Genomic DNA, 25258 nt, shown 5'->3' with positions numbered 1-25258 from the left:
AAGTTTTCATTTCTCAAATTCTACATACTCTCATAAAACTTATACTATTTAAAATTATAATATAAATAACATTCAAAACTAGAATAAAAAGTAATAATTATTGATTATTCAAATTTTAAAATAAAACATGACGGTTTAAATAAAACAAGACGGGTTTTGAGTTTAATGCTAACAGTATTCAAATATGGTAATGATCGATTATAGTTGTTTTTATGCAAAAATATGTATTTTACAATTTTTTTAATATGGTTTATTAGAGATGGTTGTTAAAAATAATATTAGTCACAATTTTGTAATTACAAATAACTTTTAAATTAAGATTGTCTAAGAACATAAGACAAAGTATTCCAACAATGATAGTTATAAAGATAAGTGTATATGTTATATTATAATGATGATTATTTTGTCGAATTATCAATATGTTTCTGGTATCATTTTTATTTGTTCTTCTATAAAAAGTTCTTAATCTCGTCTCATATGCACCCACACATGTTATCATTGTGGATGTTGATTCTCTTTTTTTATTTTTGGTTCATTGCCATCGATAGATTTCCTCCTACTATCATCTTCCTCCATTTGAGTATGTACACAATGTTTTTTTGTTGGTATCGCATATAAGCAGGATGTTTTGTTTTTTTTTTTTAGTCAAATCTTTTCTTTTATTTGAGTGTTTTATCTCCTCTTCATAGTTCACTCGTTTTTTCAACTTGGAAATATATACCAAGAAAACATATTCTCTAGTTTCACTAACATTATATATCACTCATCTCATTTGTCTTGAGCTTTTCTGAACTTGAAACAAAAAATTTTGTTGGTATTTTCTTTGTTGATGGGATTTTTTTTATGCGTGTAATACCCAAACACTACAAGAAAATCATGAAATAGAAACCAATATTTAGAGACCAAAATAATTAGTTGCAATAGTAACTAAATTAGATATCATTTTAGAAACTAAACAAAAAATTGGTTTCTAAATTAGTTTCTATTATTTTCTATTATTGTTAAATAGTTTCTAAATTGGTATCTAATTAGCAACCAAGGTTTTAACTACCAAATATTTAGTTTCTAAATTTGGTCTCTAAAACCTTGGTTGCTAATTAGATATCAATTTAGAAACTATTTAACAATAATAGAAAATAATAGAAACTAATTTAGAAACCAATTTTTTGTTTAGTTTCTAAAATGGTCTCTAATTTAGTTACTATTGCAACTAATTATTTTGGTCTCTAAAAATTGGTTTCTATTTCATGATTTTCTTGTAGTGAAAATATTTTAATAAATACAAATTAAATGAATAGAAATTGAAGTATATAAATAGAAATTAGACATTTTTTTCTCAATACATTTTATATAAGTAGAGATTTTGACTATAGAAAGGATTTGGTAAGTATAATTAACCTTATTGAGTTTTAGTTTTTTTTTTCATATCTTCTTGGGTGGATAGGTTAAAAGGAGATATTATCAGTGTGTGGTTGATTTTCTAGATGCTTACCTAAAATTATTAAATTAATAGGAAGGATTGTCAAGAGATTAATAAATAAGACACATTTCAATTTAGGTAATGAATAATACAATATTATAGTATAATGAATGTTTTGTGTATAGTATGGGTATGAAATTGTAGAATTATATATATTGATAGTTATGGTGTGGAATTTGAATGTAAGAATACATGAATTTGGTGTTTCTAATGATATGTAAGTATGAACGGGTATATTTTCGTGTGATACGGAAGATTATAGGGTGTATGAAGATTGAGATTGATGTAAACATGTTTTTTTTTTTTTGTTGGTTTAGTTATTTTGGGATAAAATATTACTTGCACAACGTCTTATCACTCAAGTGATACCCAAGTAACATTACACTTACCACCTCGCTAGAGCAATGTGTTGGTTACTCAAACAATGTGGAGTATAGTATAAACAATGACTTGTAGCTTGAGCAAGAAAGAGGCGAGATGAGTTTTTCTCTTTTGGAAGCATATCAATTAAGGATTTTGGATAGGACACTTAAGTGTTGGATAGGATACTTAAGTTTTTTTACGACAAGTGTACCGAGATAGAAATAATAATTTGTCTCTAAAGATGGATATCGAACACATAAGGAACATTATTTAAAATTTTAATAGTAGCATTCACTAAGTATAAGAATATGTACAATAATTTGATTTGAAAGATATTGACATAAGTTTGCATGAAAATTAAATAAAAGCAAACTAAATGATTTAGATGAGTCAATTAGGAAAATTGAGAATGAGGTTAATCCTTTTGACTCGTATGTAGTTTCAATGAATAAAAACATATAATATTCCATCCTGATTCACATTGATGAACATATAAAAATCATTCATATCGATACATCGCATACAAAATTATTAAGAGAGTCTCCTAAATATCGATTCTCCACATATTTATAAAAATTTCTTATCATCATGAACAAATGTTATAAAGCAATTAACATTTCAAATTTATTCCTAACATTCAAATATATTAAGCATTACCATTTAGGTCAAATACCCATAAGTACTTTCCAAACAAATCTAAGGATCAAAATCATAAATAGTTTCAAAGCTCCTCTAGGGTTTTCTCTCTCTCCATATCCTCCAAATGATAGGGCTATGTCTCACACCTTCTATTTAACCTAATTAGGCTTGGGATGAGTGGCATGTCGCTTAAGCGAGATATTACTTACTTAAGCGATTTTGACGAGAAAAAGTCCAACTTCACTTCACTGGATTGAACTCTCTTAAGTTAGTCTTGGACAAGTTCCTCTGGAATGATCTTGTTTGGGCGAGTTTGAGTGAGTTTTGACTAGTTTTAAATGTCTTTTCATCTTGTCTTGTTCATTCTCCTTTAACTCTTTTATCTCTATTTTATTCATGAAATCCTGAAATTAACACAAACTTGGGAATAAATTGTTCACATTCATCTTATAATCCAAAAATATGTAAAAAGATTCAGATTCTTAAATTAGGGGTTGAGTTATAATTATTTTATCAATGAAATTCCATAAATGTTTATCTTTTTGTATGAAATATTACTGAATTATGACACTTATAAATATCTGATGATAAATGTGACAATAACATTATGTAAAACAAAATTTCATGTAATGAGAAGCTAAAATAAAACTTACATTTAGTTTGATAGTAAATATTTTGGTCACCTTGATATCAATAATATATAGTGAATTTAGGATATAATATAAAAATATTAACTTTTGAATATACTTATTTATTATGATTTAGAATTTTTTTTAAAATATTTTACATTTAATCATGAAACATAATATGTGACTAAATATGAGTATAATAGTATTCATATTTATAAGGAACATAATTATTATATGATGATAATAATATTATTATACAATGCTATGTTTTATTTATGAGTTTAAACTTTCCATGTTTGTTTATATGTGATGATCATAGTTGTCGTGAGATCAAATTCTCTTGCATGTGACAGTGGAAGCAAGTGGGCTTTCGAATAAACAAATGTATATATTTTTATTAATTATTTTGTGATGTGGGACGCTACAATGCATAGAGCTCCTAGTAGCTTCTCTAAAACAAGTTGATTGATTCTGTAGTAATAATGCGTATAAAATAAGAAAGTTCAACAATTTCTTTCAATTCAATGTTTATTATACATTATTTTTATAGTTAGATCATCACGAGAGTGTAAATCTTGATATTTATTGTCACTTGTGATATTATTGATATTAATATTTTTTTTACTCATTAACTGTTTGGCATATTGAGTTAGAAGATGTTGAATTCCCAAAAAATTATATTGTTTAACTTTTAAAAGTTTATATTAAAACTCAATCCAATTGTAAATTTGTTTACATAGCAGATATTTTTATATATTTAATTTTTTTCCATGTTATGGTTGTAATAATTATAATTTTGTTTAGAAAGTGAGACGCCAAAAAAGTTTTTGGCGATGAATCAAACAAACATAAGTACAAACTTTGTGTTTCTAAGGTCCATGTTTCCCTCCATTCTAGGAAACAAAATTATTCATTGTTTTGAATACTAAAAAGGAAGTATTAGTGGAAATTGCAGAAAAATCTCAGCCAATACAATATACTTGTTTGTAAAATAACTTAGAATTTCATCTCTCCAAAACCCAATTTTGAACTTTTAAAAAATAATATTTATTAAAACTTATTTACATAAATGATCATATATTATAAATTTATATAATACATTATATTTGGAAACTATTATAATTATGTATCATATAATATATTATATTTAAAATAACATTATACATATATTATATTTATCTTTTCAGTTATTTAGAAAATGAATTCTAATCTATTTCTAAAAGTAAATTTCAAAGAATTTTTAAAATCTTTTTGTAAATGTCTATTTTTTAAAAGAAAGTTGTCTTATTTATCTATATAAACATGACATTTTCTTTCTGTATTTTCGTATCTTCTTCCTCATCTTTATATTTTTTATATAAAATGTTTAATTTAATCTTTTCACACTATAAAATTTCTTTTAAATTTTACAATTTAAAATATAATATTGAAGCTCAAATTGGCACACACAAGTTGAGTTCTTCTCTCTCCTTAATTATTATCTTACATGGCTAAGTCTCAATCAAGTTGGAAAATTCCATAACTCCAATAATATTCCTGTTCATCATTCTAGCCACTCATACAGCCATAAGAGGTCTCTCTCTGTCTCTTCGATGTCTCGACTTGGGTTAATTAATTGCAGTTGCATTTCTGTTTGAATTTATATGATCACTAAATAAAATGTTAGATGACTTGTTAAAAAAGATATTTTTCTTTTTATATTTTAATCTTAAACATTTATAACAAGATTTTGTATATGTGTTGCATGAGATTGTAAGAAAAGTTAGCATTTTCAACTTATCCTATTTATGAGATTTCATGAGAATTTTTATCCTATTTATGTCTACTTAAATTTTAGGTAATTTCATCATGCTAGTATTCCTAAATTTAAAATATAGATTTAGGGTTGCTTTAAAGTTTTCTTTTTTTATTTGAAATCTAAATTACTTTTTTAATAACAATATAATTTAAATTATAAATTTCAAATCAAATTATGTTAATTACATAATTGTAATGTTTTAGGAAATTCATGTTTACTTCAGTTGTGCTAAATAAGACAGATATTCCTCTAGAATTACTCGTAACTAAATAAGTTTTTTTAACATTTAACTTGATTTTTTTACTAAATATAATTATTTTTTCGATAAGATTAAGTTTTATTATTACATCCTTTTAAATATAATTATGCTTCTATGTCATTTCCAATAAAAAAACTATATAGATTTTACTATATTTTGCATTTGTTTTAAGAAAATAGGTTAAGTTTCCCTTCAATATATGCTTAAAATATTTTAAAATAAATGTTTTCCCTGGAAAAAACTAACATTCTGGAAAAAAATATCACAATATAATATAAAGAGTGTAGGTTTTATGAAATGGATATAAAAAATATTTATCACAAGTTATTATTTATCTGAACATAAGTTTTTTTTCAGCACTACATAACTCTTGAATATTAGTATTATTGTTACATGGACATTTAAAATCTATTATTATTTAGTAAAATTTTAAGTATTATTATACTTTTATAAATTATGTTCATTTAAAATCATGGATAGTTAAATATTATATTATACATTTGATTAATATTATATTATATTATACACTCGTTCAGCTTTTACACAAATGATACTATTTTTGCAACACCTATACGTTGAATTGTATGGACAAATTTATTAGTTTGAGAGAAAAAAAAATTATGAATAATAGTTCAATTTATTTATAGGTTAAAATTAATTTATATATAAGTTAGAAAATAAAACTTTGAAAAATTATGTTATAATTAATTTTTACAAATTAACTACTTCATAAGTTAATTTTAATTTTCTAGATATTATTTTTTTCTTTAACAAATATTTATAAAGATATTTAGATGCGAAAATAGGCTACTTAGTTCCTCTTGGTCTAATCCGTTCAAAATGTCTGAAATGGAGTTATGTGAAATGCAAGTTTTGACCCATCTCGGAGGGAAACTCACCAATTTTTTTATAATAACTTTTTTAAAATGTATAAAACACACTTAATTAATAATTTTAATTGGATAAATTTAAAGATTATTTTTCTAAAATTTTAAATTAATTTATTATAATTAATAATTTATAAGTGTTAATGATTTAAATTAAAATATTATTATATACTTTAATCTTTAAATAATAGAATAAAAAATAAATTTTAAAATTATTTTTTGTTTTAACTTTTAATTTATAAAAAAACATATCTACAAGTCAAGTGGCCTCACTCCAATTTTGACCAGTGATGATGAAACGAAAGAAACCAAAACAAGGTATGTGATTAAAATATCAATCCTTCCACCAAATTAATTAACGACAAACAACAATTAGATATATAATAAGGAAGAAAAGTCATTATTATCACACGTTAAGGTACTTCTGCATTCAGAATAAGGAGTTTTTTTTTTCTAACTTTTTCTTACCTCTTTAATTATTCATTCTCATTTTTAATACTTTTAAAAGAAATTATTTATTCCAAATATAATTTTGTATCATAATACAAATTTAATAAACGAATTACTAAAATATATTTATACTTTTTTCAACACAATGTTTTGAATCGCAGGCCAAACCAACTAAGCGTACAGAACATAAATCAAAATTATATTTACTTGAGACAATAATTTAATTTTATGAGAAAAAATAAAAAATAAAAAATAAAAAATATTTTCTTATAATCTAAAATAATTTATGTATAAGATCGTTTATAGAAGGTATTAGATATAAAAGATCACTTATACAAGTTATGCGATCACAAGTTAATTACAACAGTTTTCTTTGTTTTCAATTTTTTACCATATCAATGAGAATATCAATGAGAATGCATTCTTATTTTTGGTATGGAACCTGATAATCCAATAATATTTGATTTCTCGAGTATCGTGTTTATCTAGATACCGTTCATCAATAATATAGTTCATGGTAACACGATACCGTTCATCAATAATATAGTTCATGGTTCATCAATGATATAGTTCATCAATATATAGTTCATTGTAAGTTGTATAAATAAATATAATAAATAAAATAAAGTTATTATAATATTAACAATACTCACTTGAGTTAGTTCATCAATATATAGTTCATTGTAAGTTGTATAAATAAATATATTAAATAAAATAAAGTTATTATAATATTAACAATACTCAGAATACTCACTTGAGTGTCGGAAAATCTTTTGTAACGGAAAACCTTTTGTATGGAAAAATAGGCTACTTAGTTCGTTTGGATCTATTCCGTCCAAAATGTCTGAAATGGAGTTATGTGAATTGCAAGTTCTGATCCCATCTCGTTAGGTGACTGGAAAGTCACCAATTTTTTTAATAATAATTTTATTATTCTTTTTAAAATGTATAAAAACACACTTAATTAATAATTTTAATTGGATAAATTTAAAGATTATTTTTCTAAAAATTTAAATTAATTTATTATAATTAATAATTTATAAGTGCTAATTATTTAAATTAAAATATTATTATATATTTTAATATTTTAAATAATATAATAAAATATAAATTTTAAAATTATTTTTTATTTTAACTTTTTAGTTTATAAAATAAATATCTACAAGTCAAGTGGCCTCACTCCAATTTTGACCAGTGATGATGATGAAACCAAAGAAACCAAAACAAGTTGAGCTGATTAAAATATCAATCCTTCCACCAAATTAATTAACGACAAGCAACAATTAGATATATAATAATGAAGAAAAATCATTATTATCACACGTTAAGGTCCTTCTGCATTCAGAATAAGGAGTTTTTTTTTTTCTAACTTGTTCTTACCTCTTTAATTATTCATTCTCATTTTTTAATACTTTTAAAAGAAATCATTTATCCCAAATATAATTTTGTATCATAATACAAATTTAATAAACGAATTACTAAAATATATATATACTTTTTTCAGCACAATGTTTTGAATCGTAGGCCAAACCAACTAAGCGTACAGAACTTAAATCAAAATTATATTTACTTGAGACAATAATTTAATTTTAGGAAAAAAAATAAAAAATAAAAAATATTTTCTTCTAATCTAAAATAATTTATGTATAAGATAAATTTATAGAAGGTATTAGATATAAAAGATATAATATAGTTCATGATTCATTAATGATATAGTTCATTAATATATACTTCATTGTAAACTCTATAAATAAATATATTAAATAAAATAAAAATTGTTATAATATTAACAATACTCAAAATACTCACTTGAGTGTTGGAAAATCTTTTGTAACGGAAAATCTTTTGTAAGAACACTCTCTTATAGAAAGAAGAAATCTAAACACGAGAGGAAAGAAAGTATGATCGAGGGAGAAAAATTAGTTATTCAGTCGATAGTAGGAACTATCTAGACCTCTTAGTAATATTTCTTAATAATTTATTTCAAATTGATCAATAAAAAAAGTATAGGAAGTAATTTTTTAGATTGAACTAACAAAATCAAGTTTATTTATTTTGTGTATGTTGAAGATCTCATATCGACTAGAGTTGAAAACATTTTGTAATATATAAGTTGTAGAAATCTCACCTTATAAATCGATTTCACAATGTTGAATTAGATTTAAATTTTATTTCTTAATTTCATAATAATCTATAAAAAAAATGTTTTTATAATAATGCAGAAATTGATTAAGAAATTTAAAGATAGTTCCCAGAAATTTCATTCCAATCAAAATTATTGAGTTGGAAATTTATGAATGATGAATCTGAGCTGTGTTTTGTTGTTATTGGAGGTACTTGGTGGATGATGCAATCCTTGACACGTCATCGAGATTGACCTGATAGAAAATGCAGAACAAAAATGGAGTTTTCCAAATTTCTAAGTCTCCTTATTTTTCTATATATAAAGCAACTAGTTTTGGAACTTACATTGCCATTCCCTCTTCTATTATTCCTTCTTCCTAAACATTTTTCTCATCAAAATGCTTCCATTTCACTCCTTCATTTCACTCCTATTTATGCTTCTAATCACTCATTCTGCCATAACAGGTATCTTTCACTACTCATTATTTATTCAAAAAAAGTTCTATCTCACTTTCATTTCACAATTCTTTTAATAATAAATATTATATTTTGTTAATAAAAATTCATGTAAACAAAATTTTAAAATAAAATAATATTATATTTAGTTGTGAAATGAAGGTGGAAAAAATTGTAGATGTTAAAGAATTATCACCCTTATTGTAGGATATAAATAAAACGCTATACTCACAATTGTTTTTTTAATTTTAAACAAAAATATTTAAAAACAATGCTTTAAAATATAAACTTATAACTTCAAATAATATTAAAGTATATTTCAAATAATTTTTTTTGAAAACAATTTCAATTTCATAGGTATAAATGAAAACAATGCATACGTAAAATTACATTCTTAACAATGATTAATATTTTTTTATCAATAACTTCACTTGATATTTTTTATAAAATATTTAAATAAATTTTACTAACTATGATTAGTTGGTAATAATTAGTTATGCATGTGAGAGGTATTTGAAGTCTAACCCAAGTAGTAGTATTTTTATCTACTGACCATTGGTAGTATTTTGTTGCATCTAACTCAGAAGCACAATCTGGAGTATGTTATGGAAGACTTGGCAACGACTTGCCATCTCCCAGAGAAGTTGTGGGACTCTACAATCAATACAACATTGGCAGGATGAGAATTTATGATCCAAATCCAGAAGTTCTTGGAGCTTTGAGAGGCTCCACTATTCAGCTGCTGTTAGACATTCCAAATAAAGACCTCGGAAATCTAGCATCTAGCCAAGTGAATGCAAACAAATGGGTGCAAGACAACATAAAAAACTATGCCAATGTCAGATTCAGATACATTGCTGTGGGAAATGAAGTAAAGCCTGAAGATTCAGCTGCACCGTTTGTAGTGCCTGCAATGCAAAACATTCAAAATGCCATTTCTGCAGCAGGCCTTGGAAACCAAATAAAAGTTTCCACTGCCATTGAGACTGGTGCCTTGGCCGAATCATTCCCTCCATCAAAAGGCTCCTTCAAGTCTAACTATAGAGCAGCATATATTGATGGTGTCATAAGATTTCTGGTGAACAATAACTCCCCATTATTGGTTAATGTTTACACTTATTTCGCTTACGCCAAATCTGGGGACATTAGTCTTGATTATGCTCTTTTCACTTCTCCTTCGGTGGTGGTGAATGATGGTTCACATGGTTATAGAAACCTTTTTTATGCTATGGTGGATGCTGTTTATTCTGCATTGGAAAAAGTAGGGGGAGGGTCACTGAACATAGTTGTGTCTGAGACTGGATGGCCTTCTTCTGGTGGGAAGGGAACTACACTTGACAATGCAAGAACTCACAACACAAAGTTGGTTCAACATGTCAAAAGTGGAACTCCAAAAAGACCTGGTAAACCTATTGAAACATATTTGTTTGCCATGTTTGATGAAAATCAGAAGCATCCAGAGCATGAGAAATTTTGGGGGCTCTTCCGTCCAGATAAAACGCCCAAATACTCTATTAATTTGAATTAGTTAATACAACCAAAATTTATAAGGAATAAGGGCTATGATTCCAGAGGAGACTCTTCCATAATATCTCCATTGTTGGAATCTTATTACCCATTTACTATCAAACTTTGATGCTTTCAATAAAACTTTTCCTTTTCATTTGCCATATAATTATGACACAAACCTACACATTTATATTATCTTAAGATGACAGAGAGAGGCTTGCTCCAAAGTATAAAAGTATTATTAATTAATATAAACAAAATACCAATTCATTTGTTTAAATTATGGTATGTATTCTCCTTGACATGAGTCGAAATGATGCGATGTGATGTGACTTTCATATTATCTTTTTACAAACTCCAACTCTTCATGTTGGAAGTCACACAATGATGAGGGAGATTTCACCTACAGAAGATTATGTTATGCTCAAGTCAGTAAAAACATAAAATATACGAGTGTAATATGTATTAAAAATATATGAGGCGTGGGTATGACAGTTTTAATTGTCTATGCATACATTCTCACCACACAACTTTATCATGCCGCTTTTAAAGATCTTCCTATTCCTATGATTCCACAATTCAGCTACCATAGCTACCCACACACAATCCCACATCTGGTTAACACTTTTATTCACCCCGCTAATCTTGAAATTTAAAAAATGCATTTTTGGCTCCTAATGATCTGTCAAAGTCACCCCATCCACTCGTAACACTTGGACCATACTAGTCAGGCAACTTTGCACGTGCAAAAGTGGTGAGACGTAGTTTCTTTTTCCTCCCCACACAAACAACAAATTCAACTATCCATTCTGATCCCTCTTGGCAAATTCGCTCTAGTCAAAATCTTATCTTCAAGAACCCTCCAAGTTGTAACAAGAGGTGACGGTTGAGCCTTAATCTTCCAAAAACCCACGTATAAATCCCCCTCTTCCCCATGGACATCTTCTTTAAGGAATTTATATGCAAGCAGATTGAAAAAAGCCTCAGAAATTTGGTCTTGAGATTCACATTTCCAACCCACTTATCCTCCCACAGCTTTATCTCCCTCCCATTCCCAATCTCTCACATGCAATTATCCTCAAACTTGCCTTTCCAACCCTCAATCGCCCACACGTCCTTCAAATCCCTCCACCAAAGTGAATCTAAGTTACTTTTCTTTTGATCCCTAAGGTCCTTCCATCCTCCATATTTTAAATCCAATACTTCTTTCCACAAGCCCTTCTTCTCAAACCCTAACCACCATATCCACTTTCCCAACAAAGCAATATTGAACCGCCTAATCTCTATCATTCCCAACCCTTCCACTTCCTTCGACCCACATACCTTTTTACACAAAGACCATGCTATTTTCCTTTCATCCAAGCCCCAGTCCCATAAAAAATTCCTCTATATCTTCACTACTTCCTTCACCACCATAACCGACATTTTATACATAGACAGATAGAACAGGGAAAGAGAAGATAGCACAAATTTTATTAAACAGAGTCTCCAACCATTGAAATAAACTTGCCTTTCCATCTACCTAACCTATTCATCACTCTATCCACCATCCCTTCCCAGAACTTGCTTCTTTTGTGACAACCCCCAACTAGCATCCCCAAATACTTGAACAACATCTTCATCATATCACAATTCAAGATAGTCGCACATCGTTGTAACAAATTTAGGTTGCTTCCCACCCCTCTATGTTACTCTTCTGAAATTCACCTTTAAACCTAAAGCTAATTTGAAACAATTTATAATTACTTTGATAACAAACACGTTTTTCATATTTGCTTTGCTGAAGAACAATGTATCGTTCGTGTACTGTAGCACATTAACCTTAATGGACCTGTCACCAATCTTCAGGCTTTCAAGAACCTCTTTCTCAACCGCCTTCCTTACTACCCCAGCTAACCCTTCTGCCACAATGAGGAAAAGAAAAGGTGTTGGAGGATCACCTTGTCTCAACCCCTTCCGTGGTTTGAATTCCTGTGTAGGACTCCCATTTACTAGCACAGACACCGAAGAAGACTCGAGGCATGCTCTAACCCATCCAATCCACTTTCTGCAAAAACCTAGTTTTTCCATCATGTAGTAAAGAAAATCCTCCTTGACAGAGTCGTCTACCTTTTCGTAGTCCACTTTGAAGACAATACAACTGGTCTTTCTCCTATTCACTTCATCCAGAACTTCGTTTACCACTAGAACGTTGTCTGTTAACCCCCTGCCCTCTAGAAACACTAACTGCCTACCTTCAATGACTTTGTGTAAAAATTTCTTCAACCTTAAAGACATAATTTTGGACACAATTTTGTACATACAGTCAACCAGGGATATCGGTCTCAAATTGTTCAGAACCTGTGGATTGTCAACTTTAGGAATCTAGGAGATAAATTAAGCACTTGTCCCCCTTGGCCATCTTCCATCTTCCTCAAAATCACGAATTGTCGTAATCATGTCAACCTTAAGCTCATCCTAACAGAACTTTAAGAACCTAAAATTGAAGTCATCCGGTCCTAGGCTTTTGTCACTACCACAACACCACACTACGTGTTTTATCTTTTCTTTGGTTATTCTTCCGACCAGCATAACATTGTCTTCTTCTGAAAGTGTAGATGTGTTATCTAACCTGACACGTGTACTTGGCTCACCTTCGAAACTTTGTTTGAAGAAATCTCTAACCTTTTCCTTTACCGCACTCTGCTCCTCATACCATTGTCCTTGTTCTCTCACCCTATTAATGTCATTCCTAGCTCTTCTTTATTTAATAATCGAGTGGAAATATCTTGTATTCAAGTCGCCTTTGCTTCAACCATCTCTGACGCGCCTTCTGCTGTAATAAGGCTTCCTGTCTATAATTATTTTTACTATGTTCTGCTACCAACCACTTTATGTTCTCCCATCATTCTTCATCCAGCTCATTCTCATCATCCTTTGCATCTAGCTCCTGGATTTCTTTTTGTAAATCTTCCCCCAGCTGATCAATATTACCGAAAACCTCTCTATTCCAGTCTTTGAGATCATCTTTCCACATCTTCAACTTCTCTTTAAAACAAAAATCCCACTTCCTTGCAATTCATACCCCGCCCATTTCTTACTAACAAAATCCTTGAACCTGCCATCTTTTTCCAGATGTCCAACGACCTAAACGGTTTCGGACTCCAATCCGTGATATTTGTTTCTAACACTAGAGCACAATGCTCAGACACATCGATCTGTCTAAGACAGAATATTTACTATTGGGCCACTTTTCCAGCCATTCCCTCGACACCAAGATTCAATCAATTCTACTCTTCATTAGGTCGTTTGGTTTATACCAAGTATACTTTCATCCCACCATTAAAATATCAACCAACTTTGTACCTTCGATAAAATCATTGAACCTTCTCATCTCCCTACTCTGATCAACATCATTTCCTGTGTTCCTCATTTCACATGATCTCCTAATAAAATTAAAGTCCCCTACCACGCATCAGGCCTTTTCAATTTGCCCCCTCCTCCTCTCTCAGACCTCCTCCCAAACTGCCCTTTTATCCGCCAAAAAGCCAGAATTATACATATTAACAATAATGATTTGTACAGGCTCTCCTATCTTCCATTCCCCTTCAATAATACTGTAATTATTCCCATTAGTAATTGTACTGAGACGAAAAAAACTACTCCTCCACATCGTGATGACCCCTCTAGCATTATTTCCAGCCCCATTTTCAACTCATTCCACTTCATTAGTACCCCACATTTTATAAATCTCTTCCCTCCTCAACTCCTTGCACTTTTTCTCTTGTAAACACACCCAATCCACTTGTTCTTTCTTAATCAACTCACCCAAATATTTATGTATGCTTCCTCGCCTCCCCTAATATTCATACTAATTAGTTTCATCATCAGAGAAATTGTTCTTTACCCTGCTTGAGTTCTCCCTCCTATCTGCAAATTTGTCTCTAATCTCCATAGCTTGTAAATGTCAAATAACAATATCGTCCTCTCCCAAAAAGGAAAACCCCACCTCCTTTCTAATATTCCAGGCCTAAAAGCTTATAAATAGTCGTCTTTCATCCAAAACAACCTATTAGAGTTCCTGACTACACTATCAGATAAGCAGTTATTTAAACTCTAAGATTCTAACCTTAGTTCCCATTGATTTCCCGACATGATTCTCATTCCCATTCCTCTTCTTGATAATTCTCTGGTTCCCTTTCCTTCACTTGCGTTTTCGCATGGCGAATTTTCACAATCTTCCTTCTCTTTCGTATTCACGTCCCCATATATCTTCCGTCTTCACTCCCCACAAAAACAGTACCGTCGACGACCATCTCCTCCGAGCCCGCGTCGCCAATGCCCATCTCCTCCAAACCTGCGCCGCCAACAACCTTCTCCCCAGTTGCATCGCCAACATCCTTCTCCTGCACCGCGCCACCGTCTATCTTCTCCACCGTCTCGTCGCCATTGCTTCGCAAGGACGTGGTTTCCCTCGCCCTTGATCGTAAGCTATAATGGTTGCCTTTGGACGACATTGCTCTAACATCCTTCGTCTTGGTTGTTTCGTTTCTTGGGTCCTTCGTCTCCAAGGGTGCCTAGCCTCGAGAGAAGTTTAATCTTGCCTCACGCCTATCTTCCTTCCTTCTTCTCCCCAGCTTTCCCGTGCCTCTCCTCTCTGTTAAGGTTGTTCCCACTCCCGCTGGACTCGCACGCGCAACGTGAGCAACCAGCGGGGTCGTGCCTCCCCTCACCATCATGGGCATTACCGCTACTTGGTTCACGCATAACATGTGAGCTTTGTGCTTGCAACACCCTCCCTGGTTGTTCATCTTCCACCTCCCTTGAGCCCAACCACATAAAAACAGTAAACATACTCCTTTATCTCCTTTTGGATCAATTATGTCAACCTTCTTCACAGTCCTACCTGTTGTTTCACTTCCTTTTTGCGTATTAACCTGTTGCACTAACACATTCTCAAAAGACATTTTGCTAAACCTTCTTTACTCATGCAAGCATTGTACCCTTCCATATTAGTGTAACCACCTCCGCAGCTCGATACCCTACCACCACTCGTGATTCCGTTGCACGCTTCTCCCCCCTGACTTGAAACCCCCACTGTCAGAAACTTCACGGACACCTCTTCTCCGTCGGCCACCCCTACGTCATATAGGTGACCATAGTCAGAACCCTCAGAATCATAGAACTCTTCTTTGAACATCTCCTCTGACCCGGTATTCGAGTTCCCTCCCTGCACTGCTCTTCACTTCTGATGAGGACCACAAACACATACGCTCGTGATGGAGTTCTCCTCTTCTATCACAACCTTACACAGTGTTTCATTAAACCTAACGTTCTTCACCGTGCGTGCCTATCCGAACAGAAAAACCCTCACCCGCATCCTTGCATACTCGAGAACCTTTTGCTCCAACGTTGCCACGTCAAGTTCTACCAAAGATCCTACCAGAGCAGCTACTTGTTCGAAACATTGTTTGTTCCAGAACTTAATAGGTATTCTTCTACATATGACCTAGACAAGCTTGTCTTCCACGACAAACTTCTCTTCCCAAGGAACTACTGATTCAAAAGCCTTTGCAAATCAATCCTTATTCTCAAGTAACGATTTTTGAATCGCTTCTGCCAAATCCCCGGACAACAAAACATAGTTCCCCACTAAGTACCTCACTTTGATAAACTTGAATCCTTTTATTATGAAACTCTCCTTCACAGACTAATCCGCCTTCATAGACCAAAAGATACCCACAAGACAACATTACGAATTTTTAATCATGTCATTTGGCTTGACTAATCCGCCTTCTACATTTCAAGCAACTATGAATGATCTTCTTTGACCCTATTTAGGACGGTTAGTCCTAGTTTATTTTATGATATTTTAATTTACAATCCTACATTGCAAGATTATATTACTCACTTACAGATTATTCTGGATCTCTTATAAACTAAGCAAATCTTTTTGAAGTTAACTAATGCTCTGTTTGTATCTATGTATACACTGTACATGCGGATGGAAAAAGGCAGAAATTTTTTGTTTGTTTCTAGTCATTTACACGGATGGAAAGGCGAAGAAAGATGAATGAGGAGGTATAAGCAATCTTCTCATAGTTGAGAAGAAAGTGGAACCCAGCAGAGAAAGCCACATAAGATTTTTTTTAGTTTCCGTTTTTGCCCTCAAATAAATGTGCTTTTGTCCAGTGTAATATTTGAATAGAAAACATTCTCAAAAATAATTTTCTTATATTAATAATAATAAAAATCACCATTAATATTACTTTTCTTATATAAAAAAATATGTACTTAATATATATATATAACATAATGTAATATAAATTAAATAACTATAATTATTTAGATTAATATATAGATATAACATAATGTAATTTAGATTAATAAAATAAAAATAATATAATTTTATTTAAATTTTTAATTTTATTTCTTTATTTTAATTTTACATTTTTTTATTTTTTATTTATAATTGTAATTTTATATTATTTTAATCAACTAAAATATATACAAAATTAATTATTATTTTTTTTTCTTTTTTATACACAAGGGTAAATTTATAATTTTGTAATTCACACTATTAAAAATAATTCAAAATACTCTTACAACCATCACATCACTCACAAACTTCAATAAACTCTCTTCACAAATCCACTCTAACATACCTTAATCCAAACAACCTCACTTTCTTCACACTTTCCTCTTAAATCACTACAAATCCACTCTCTCAAATCCACTCCCCAATCCAAACACACCCTAAGTACAGTTTTACAACTACTCAAGTTAATTACTTAGGTCGTATCATTTCTCCTAATGGTGTTGCCCCTGCCCCTGCTCCTAATGGTGTTACTCATGGAACTAAGGGGCTTTCTCGGTCTCACCGACTTTTACAGGAAATTTGTTCGTTACTACGCTACTCTCGTCGCTCCTCTCACCGACTTATTACATAATCAGAAATTTATGTGGCCTATGACAACTCATCAAGCTTTCACTGAATTAAAATTACAAATTGCAAAGGTTCCTACACTACACCTTCCAAATTTCAATCAGCCCTTTGTAGTGGAAACAGATGCATCGTCAGTGGCCGTGGGGGCAGTGCTCAGCCAAAAAACCACCCACTTTCATTTTTCAGCAAGAAGATATATTCACGACTCCAAGCGTCATACATGTATGTGAGGGAGATGTATGCAATAACAGAAGCAGTAAAGAAATGGCATCAGTACTTGTTAGGCCAACACTTCAAAATATTCACAAATCAAAAAAGTTTGCATACATTACTTTCACAGACAATTCAAACGTCAAAACAACAGAAATGGACAGCAAAATTACAAGGGTATGATTTTCAAATTTTATATCGACCTGAAAAACAAAATGTAGTTGTTGATGCTTTGTCCCGCCAAGGAACACCAACCCCTTCATTACTTCTTACATTGTCTTTGTTGATTCCCTTGTTTTTTCAAGAGTTACAGTAGTTCTTCAAAACCTCAGAAGGTGCACAGTTAATCCAATCTTGCACTCACGATCAACAACAGCCCAATTTGTTGTTAATCAGAATGGGATGTTGTTTTTTCGACACCAATTGTTCCTCCCAACGTCCAATAATTTTAGAGAAAAGATCCTTCACGAAATGCATGAGTCCCCAACAAATGGTCATTCCAATCTCAAGCCTACCCTCGCTCGAGTCGTTGCCTCCTTATATTGGCCATGTGAAACAATTCCTCTAGCAATGCATCACTTGTCAAAGAAATAAATACCTGCCAAAAAAAATTCAAAGGTTACTCCAACCTCTCCTAACACCGGCACAAGTATGGGAAGATTTATCTATGGATTTCATAACTCATGTACCTTCATCTGCGGGTCAAACAGTGGTTTGGGTCATCTGTGTATGTCTCACCAAATACACCCATTTTCTGGCTCTCCTTACACACTTCACGGCGCAACAACTCGCTAAGCGCTTCGCGGTGGAAATCTTTCACCTTCACAAAATGTCAAAAACCATTGTCTCGGATCGCGATCCCTTCTTTGTTAGCACGTTTTGGAGACAATTGTTCAAAGTCCAAGGTACAACATTAAAGTTTATCTCCACCTATCACTCACAAACGGATGGGCAAACAGAGGTTTTAAACAAAGGGCTAGAAGCATACCTACGATGTTTCACTGGGGACACCCCCAAACATGGTACTAATACCTCCACCTCGCGAAGTTATGGCACAATACGATCCATCACTCGGCTATCAGCACCTTCCCCTTCCATTAGTTATACGGTTATCCACCTTCCACCATCCTCGATATGTTACATACTCCTTGCGCTGGCACCACCATCTCGGAACCGCTACACCAACATACCTTAGTATTGCATGTTCTTAAACATAACCTCCGCAAAACTCGCCAACGTATGTGTGACCAGGATAATCGACACCGATCGGACCGCACCTTCAACGTAGAGGGCTAGGTCTGGGTCCGCCTCCAGCCATACCGCCAACAGACAGTGGAACATCGTCCATGTCTGAAACTAGCCCCTCGCTACTCGGGATCGTACCAAATCTGCCACCGTATAGGCGTTGTTGCGTATGAACTCCGATTACCTCCCTCATCTCGCATCCACCTAATGTTTCATGTTTCACTATTTCGCCCTTTCATAGGACCAATATCTTCCCCTCCCCCAAACCCAAACTCTAGCACAAAACATAACTCAACTACCCCCTTAAGTTCCCCTATACAACCCTCACATGACTTTCTGAATACACTGCTTTACTAACCACTCAAAATGTGCCAACTTATCTATCCCCAACTATTTTCCGCTGCCAAATATCGAGCCCCTCACCACACCTAATCTTCAAAAATCCCCAAGTACACGTAACCATATTCCTAACTCATTCACACGTACCCCCAAACCAAACCTATTAATTCCCAATGGTCCATCCATAGAAACTCGTGCCTCAACCCCTCCCCATAATAACCCATTATCACATGCCCCCAAACCAAATACCTTAAACTCGAACTGTCCACTCATATAGCCTCGTGCCTCACCCACTCCCCATAATACCCCAAAGTGAACCCTAACCCGAGTCCAATAATACATGCACCTATGCCCAACCCATTAAACCCACACATTCAACAAATGGCAGTTTCTTCCTATACCCCCACTTTTTTCTTTTTGCACCCCACACTCTTATACAAAGACGAAATCACCCTTATTAGTTTTCAAAATTCCAAACATATCCCTAATATGAAAAAGCCCTAAAATGAAGGCAGCATTGATTTTCTCATTTGCGCAGCGTTTTTCTTCCTCTCCCACAACAACATAGCAGCGGCACCTCCACAACATTCTTCTTTCAATCTCACACATTCTTTTTTGGTGATTTAGAGTGCTCTTCACAAAGTGGTAAGTAAATTTCTTTGTTTTTCGGATTTACATATCCATTTTTTCCATGGATTTATGTTTCTGTAATCATTTTTTCACATTCTGAACTTATGAATCCGGTAAAATCCTGAACTTCTGATTCTGGGAATGTTCCAGATTTCGGGATCCAGTAAGCTTCCAAATTTATGGATCCGGTAAGCTTCCAAATTTATGGATCCGGTATTGTAGCGGATTGATGTGTCCGGAATAATGAGTTGCTGTTTGTGTTTGTGTTACTCAAATTAGTAAACAACAATTATACTGGGTCAAGGTTTTGTAGTGTTTTGCTTGGTATTATATTTAAACTTTATTTAGTGTTTGGGTAAACAATTATACTAGGTTTTGTAGTGTTTTGTAGTAAACTTTATTTAAATTTGACATTGCAGTTGATACCCAAGGATAAAAATGATCAGTGATTATGGAAATGCAGAACAGTGCCCTTTTCAAATTTTAGGTCAAGGGTAATGTTGGAATTTTTAAAATTGTGGGGTGTAGGAAGAAAAACGTGGGGGTGCAGGAAGAAGAAGCCTCAACAAATTCCAATTACAGCCAAGCCCAACCAATCAGCCCAACAAGTTCATCACACTCACTTTGAGAACAAAGTGCCTAAACCAACGGTAATGTTACACCATGATCTAACAACAACAAGTCCAAACGTCAGATTAATAAACCTAGATGGATGGAAGACTTCTTAATTTGAATGGGCCTATAGGATTGTTTAATTTAATTGCTTTCAGTTTTAATGTAATGTTGCTTACAAGGATAAAATCCAGCGGCTCTTTACAAATCCTATTTGAGTACCAATGTCGTTAATGAATATAGAGAAGAATTTTGTTTTCATAGAATTTTATCTTCCTTAGCTTTTAGGTTTTAGTGTGAATGTAGTGAAAACCTATCATGAAGTCTCACTCAAGTTGGAAAATTTCATGACTCCAATAATCTTCCTGATTATCACTCTAGTCACTAATAAGGTGGGTCTCTTATTCATGTCTCATTATTATAAAATTATTAAATAAAAATAATTTAAAAAATATTATATAAATTAAATTAGATATTATATTAAAAATTAAATAAATTATTAATGATTATATTAATTTTTATTATTGATAAATAATTTTTAAGTTAATATTTGATTAGTTATTAAAATTTTAGGTATTAATTATTTAAATTTTAAAATTATAATTAGAATATTAATAATTAATTAATATTAATTTAAAAATTATTTATCAATAATAAAAACTAATTTAAATATTAATAACTTTATTAGTTTTTAAAATAATATTTAATTTAAATAATATAACAATTAATTATTTTTATTTTTAAAATTAATATTTATTTAATGATTTTTCTTTACTACGTAAATTAATGTTAGAAAAAAACATTGCATAGTTTCCACTTGGGTTAATCAATTGCACTTGCATCTCTGTTCGAGTTTATATGATCACTAAAATATGAACATAATTAAAATATTAGTATTATTGTTAATTGTCCATTACATGGAGATTTAAAATATATTATTACGTAGTAATAATTTTAAGTATTGTTATACTTTTATAAATTATGTTAATTTAAAATCATGGATATTTAAATATTATATTATACATTTGATTAATTTTAAGAATGTATAATTATTATTTTAAGATCCCTCATGGAATCTGAAAAATATGGAATAATTTATGCATAGGGATGAATGTTAACTGGCGCATCAGAGAGAACCAAGATAATTTATTTCATCTTAGGGTTTATGTTTTTTGCTGGATACATACATCCCAATCCCAAGAAAACATCTAAATTCGAAAAAATAACTGGGTAAAAACTACAATGCCAATGATAGTTGGATTTGAATCAAGTAGATGCTCATAAATATTATTTGTGGTAAATAAAAGTTATTTATCATCTATTTTAAACACTATAAATAATTATGTATATACACACCATTTTTAGTAGCTTTTTGTTTATATTTTTTTTATTACAAATAATTTAAATAAAACATTTACTCACATATTAATGAAATAAGCCTAATAGAATGTGTACTCGCTAAACTGAAATGTCCTCGTACAAGTATTAAGATTATAGGTTAAACATGAACTACATATTTCAATTAACAATGAATAATCAGATATTAGTACTTGTGAAACATGCTAACCGAGACTCATTTAAAAGAAATATTCATTACACTCTTATAAATATGTTGAAACTTATAAAAATATATTTAACAATATTTATTAGTGTAAAAGTGATTTTTTCCGTCATGTAACATAAACTTATGTTAAATCTGTACTGGAATGGGCGAGGCCGACCCTTGGTCTCCTTGTCCGAGACCGGGTCAACCTGACCAAGACCCTGCCCAAAATCTGAGAGACTTGGCCGATGACCCATTTGGCCGAGACCTTCGAAGACTTGGTCGAGACGGCCAAGAGCGAGCAATCTGGTCGATGGCCGACTCGTGCCTAAGGCCGACGGTCGACGGCCAATCCTGATTATTCTTAACGCTTAAACCAAGGTCAGCAAAGCTAATCCATCGTTAAGAATTAGGTAATGCAAACCTAAAAGGTATCCACCTCGATAAATGGGTCCAACAAGGTAGGCCCATTAGAATAATATAAATAGCACACATCCCAAGGAGTAAGGTACGTCATTTATTATTGTTCACCTACCAGAGCACCATCACCCGCTTTACTGACTTGAGCGTCAAAGTGCCTTCGCAGGTACCCCCACCATCCGGTGTTCGCCCGACGACCGAGTGTCGAAGGAGAAGCAAGAGGACGAGAAGAATCTCAGCTCATCACCCAGTCACCTGCCCGACCGAAGGAAGGAGAAGAAGACTTCAATAGTTCTCTAGGTCCCATCTCCATAGTAGGAAAAATTGGCGTCCACCGTGGGGCCGAGGGAAACTAGCTGAAGGAAAAAAGTGGATGGTCTCAACAAGAAGCATGGAAAGAATGACTGAAGCCGACCAAACAATGTTGTTGTTGTCTCTCCAGAAGGAGATGGTAAAGATGAGAAGGAAAGCCGAGGAGGCTGCCCAGAAAAGCGAGTAAGAGCTGCAAATTCTCCAAAGAGAGAACGAGGACATGAAGAAGAAGCTGGGGGAGGGAGAACCCTCTGTCATACCGACGAATGTCGTCGGCAAGTCCTACACCTCACCCCCCAACCCAGATGTGGCCGAGGGGACCACCACCTCCCCGGGAAACCGAGATGGGAGACGAGTTATGCCTAATGAGGTCCACCGAGACGACCCTGACAGCCGACCCGAACCGCCGACATCCCTTTATCAACAACATCATTGAAGTCCCACTGCCTGAGAAGTGGAAGGGTTTCAACCGAGACCGGTATGACGGGTCGACCGACCCGGACGAGCATATGGACGCCTACACCACCCATATGAGTCTCTACACCTCGGATGACGGCGTGTTGTGCCGAGTGTTCGCCACATCCTTGAAGAGTGCAACCCTCAGTTGGTTCACCAAGCTCTCACCCAACTCCATCGATAGCTTTGCCACGCTCGTCGCAAAGTTTGAAACTCAGTTCGCGACCAGCCGGCCGCACCATCTAACCTTCATCGCCCTGGTTGGCATTCACCAGGAGAAGGTTGAGTCACTGAGAACCTTTGTGGATAGGTTCAACAAGGTGGCAATGAGCATCCGGAATTTGAGCCCGGATGTTGCCATGCACCACATGCTGACGGCCCTTCGTCCGGGGCCCTTCGTTGACAACCTTTGCATGCAGTCGGCCAACAGCTTGGACGAGCTGAGAAAGAGAGCTGCTAAGTACATGCAGCTGGAAGAGCTAAGAGAATTATATAACCGAGGCCGGCGGGGAGAAAAACAGGGAAGAAAAGGACCGCCAGGGGCGGTCGAGTCAAAGAAATGACCGACGTCGGGAGAACTGAGACCGACCAATCTGGTTCTCAAGATACACACCCCTGACTACCGAGAGGGGGAGGATTCTGGACGAGGCCCTCATCGCCGAGTTAATCTCTCCCCTAAGGAAGGTAGCCAGCCCAAATAATGCCAACCGGAGAAAGCAGTGTCGGTACCACCAAAACACCGGACACTCGATCGAGGAGTGTCAAGCCCTAAAGGATAAGATCGAGGAACTTATCCAGGTTGGGCACCTCCATATAGACCGATTCACCATACGGAAGACCCTTGTGGACCAAGGAAGCTCGGTAGATATCCTCTATTGGAAAACATTCAAGGCCATGAGGATAGTCGAGGCCGAGATGATGCCATACGACAACCACGTCAGGTGAGAGGGTAGGTACCAAGGGCTACATCGACTTGTACACCACCTTCGGAGAGGGGAAGGGCATCAGGACCATCAAAATCCGATACCTGGTCATCGACGCCAACACCTCCTACAACATCCTCCCCGGCCGACCATCCATCAACCGGTTGATGGCCATAGTATCAACCCCTCACCTCGCAATGAAATTCCCTTCAAGGTCAGGGAACATCCTCACGGTCCACGTAGACCAGAAAGAAGCACGAGAGTGCTATGCCGAAAGCCTCCGGGTGGAACCTTTAAGGGCCGACACCTCCTCCCTCAGGGTGAGAAAGTCCTCCCACAAAAACCGCTCCCCTAGGAAGGACCGACCAAGAAAGATCGAGCCAACCGTAGCGTTGGTGGACCTCGACCCCCAGGCGAACGAGGATAGGCTGGAGGCAAGAGAGGAGCTCAGAAGAGTCCCCCTCCTTGACGAAGAGCACAACACGGCCGTAGGAACAGCCTTGGCGGCGGCCGAGGCCGAAATCATACACGCCGCGCTGAAAAAGAATGTCGACATGTTCGCGTGGACGCCGACCAACATGCCGGGGGTGAGCCCGGATGTCATCACCCACCGACTGTCAATATTCAAGGAGGCCCGCCCGATCTCCTAAAAGAAGAGAGACTTGGGCGACGAAAAATGACTCGCGGCGAAAGAGGAGGCTGACAAGCTCCTGTCGGTCGGGTTCATAAGGGAGGCCCGAGACACGACGTGGTTGGCTAACGTCGTCATGGTCACCAAACCAAACGACAACTGGAGGATGTGCGTCGACTACAGAAACATCAACAGCGCATGTCCAAAGAACACCTACCCTCTCCCAAACATCGACTGGCTGGTGGACGGGGCGGCCGGCCACAAAATCATGGGCTTCCTAGACACTTACTCTAGATACAACCAGATAAGCATGCACCCCAGGGACAAAGAGAAAACGGCCTTCATGACGGCCGACGCTAACTACTACTACGAGATCATGTCGTTCGACCTCAAGAAAGCAGGGGCGACCTACCAGCGC

At 34.0% G+C, this 25258-nt stretch overlaps 2 protein-coding genes and 2 long non-coding RNA genes across 4 annotated transcripts; 3 read left to right on the top strand and 1 right to left on the bottom strand.

Annotated features, from left to right (window-relative positions):
* Positions 1-8964: 8964 nt before the first annotated feature.
* Positions 8965-10760, top strand: LOC137814011 (glucan endo-1,3-beta-glucosidase-like). The gene is made up of 2 exons (XM_068616527.1): positions 8965-9094; positions 9670-10760. Exons 1-2 carry the CDS (start codon positions 9028-9030, stop codon positions 10611-10613), a joined length of 1011 nt encoding a protein of 336 aa, XP_068472628.1. The 5' UTR covers positions 8965-9027; the 3' UTR covers positions 10614-10760.
* A 7036-nt stretch (positions 10761-17796) lies between these two features.
* On the bottom strand, positions 17797-19267 carry LOC137814009 (uncharacterized). The gene is made up of 3 exons (XR_011081582.1): positions 18718-19267; positions 18419-18590; positions 17797-18327 (listed from the first exon to the last, which is right to left on the bottom strand). It is a non-coding gene; the product is annotated as an uncharacterized lncRNA (long non-coding RNA).
* Positions 19268-19684: 417 nt separating this feature from the next.
* Positions 19685-20821, top strand: LOC137816164 (uncharacterized). The gene is made up of 2 exons (XR_011081774.1): positions 19685-19958; positions 20363-20821. It is a non-coding gene; the product is annotated as an uncharacterized lncRNA (long non-coding RNA).
* Positions 20822-23096: 2275 nt separating this feature from the next.
* LOC137815957 (uncharacterized) lies at positions 23097-23849 on the top strand. Its single transcript, XM_068619064.1, has one exon. It carries the CDS (start codon positions 23097-23099, stop codon positions 23847-23849), a length of 753 nt encoding a protein of 250 aa, XP_068475165.1.
* The last annotated feature ends 1409 nt before the right edge of the window (positions 23850-25258 follow it).

The sequence above is a fragment of the Phaseolus vulgaris genome, chromosome 1 (assembly GCF_000499845.2).
Source record: "Phaseolus vulgaris cultivar G19833 chromosome 1, P. vulgaris v2.0, whole genome shotgun sequence".
Taxonomy (NCBI): Eukaryota; Viridiplantae; Streptophyta; class Magnoliopsida; order Fabales; family Fabaceae; genus Phaseolus; species Phaseolus vulgaris.
The sequence above is the reverse complement of the archived record's forward strand: the minus strand, read 5'-3'. Positions and strand labels throughout refer to the sequence as shown.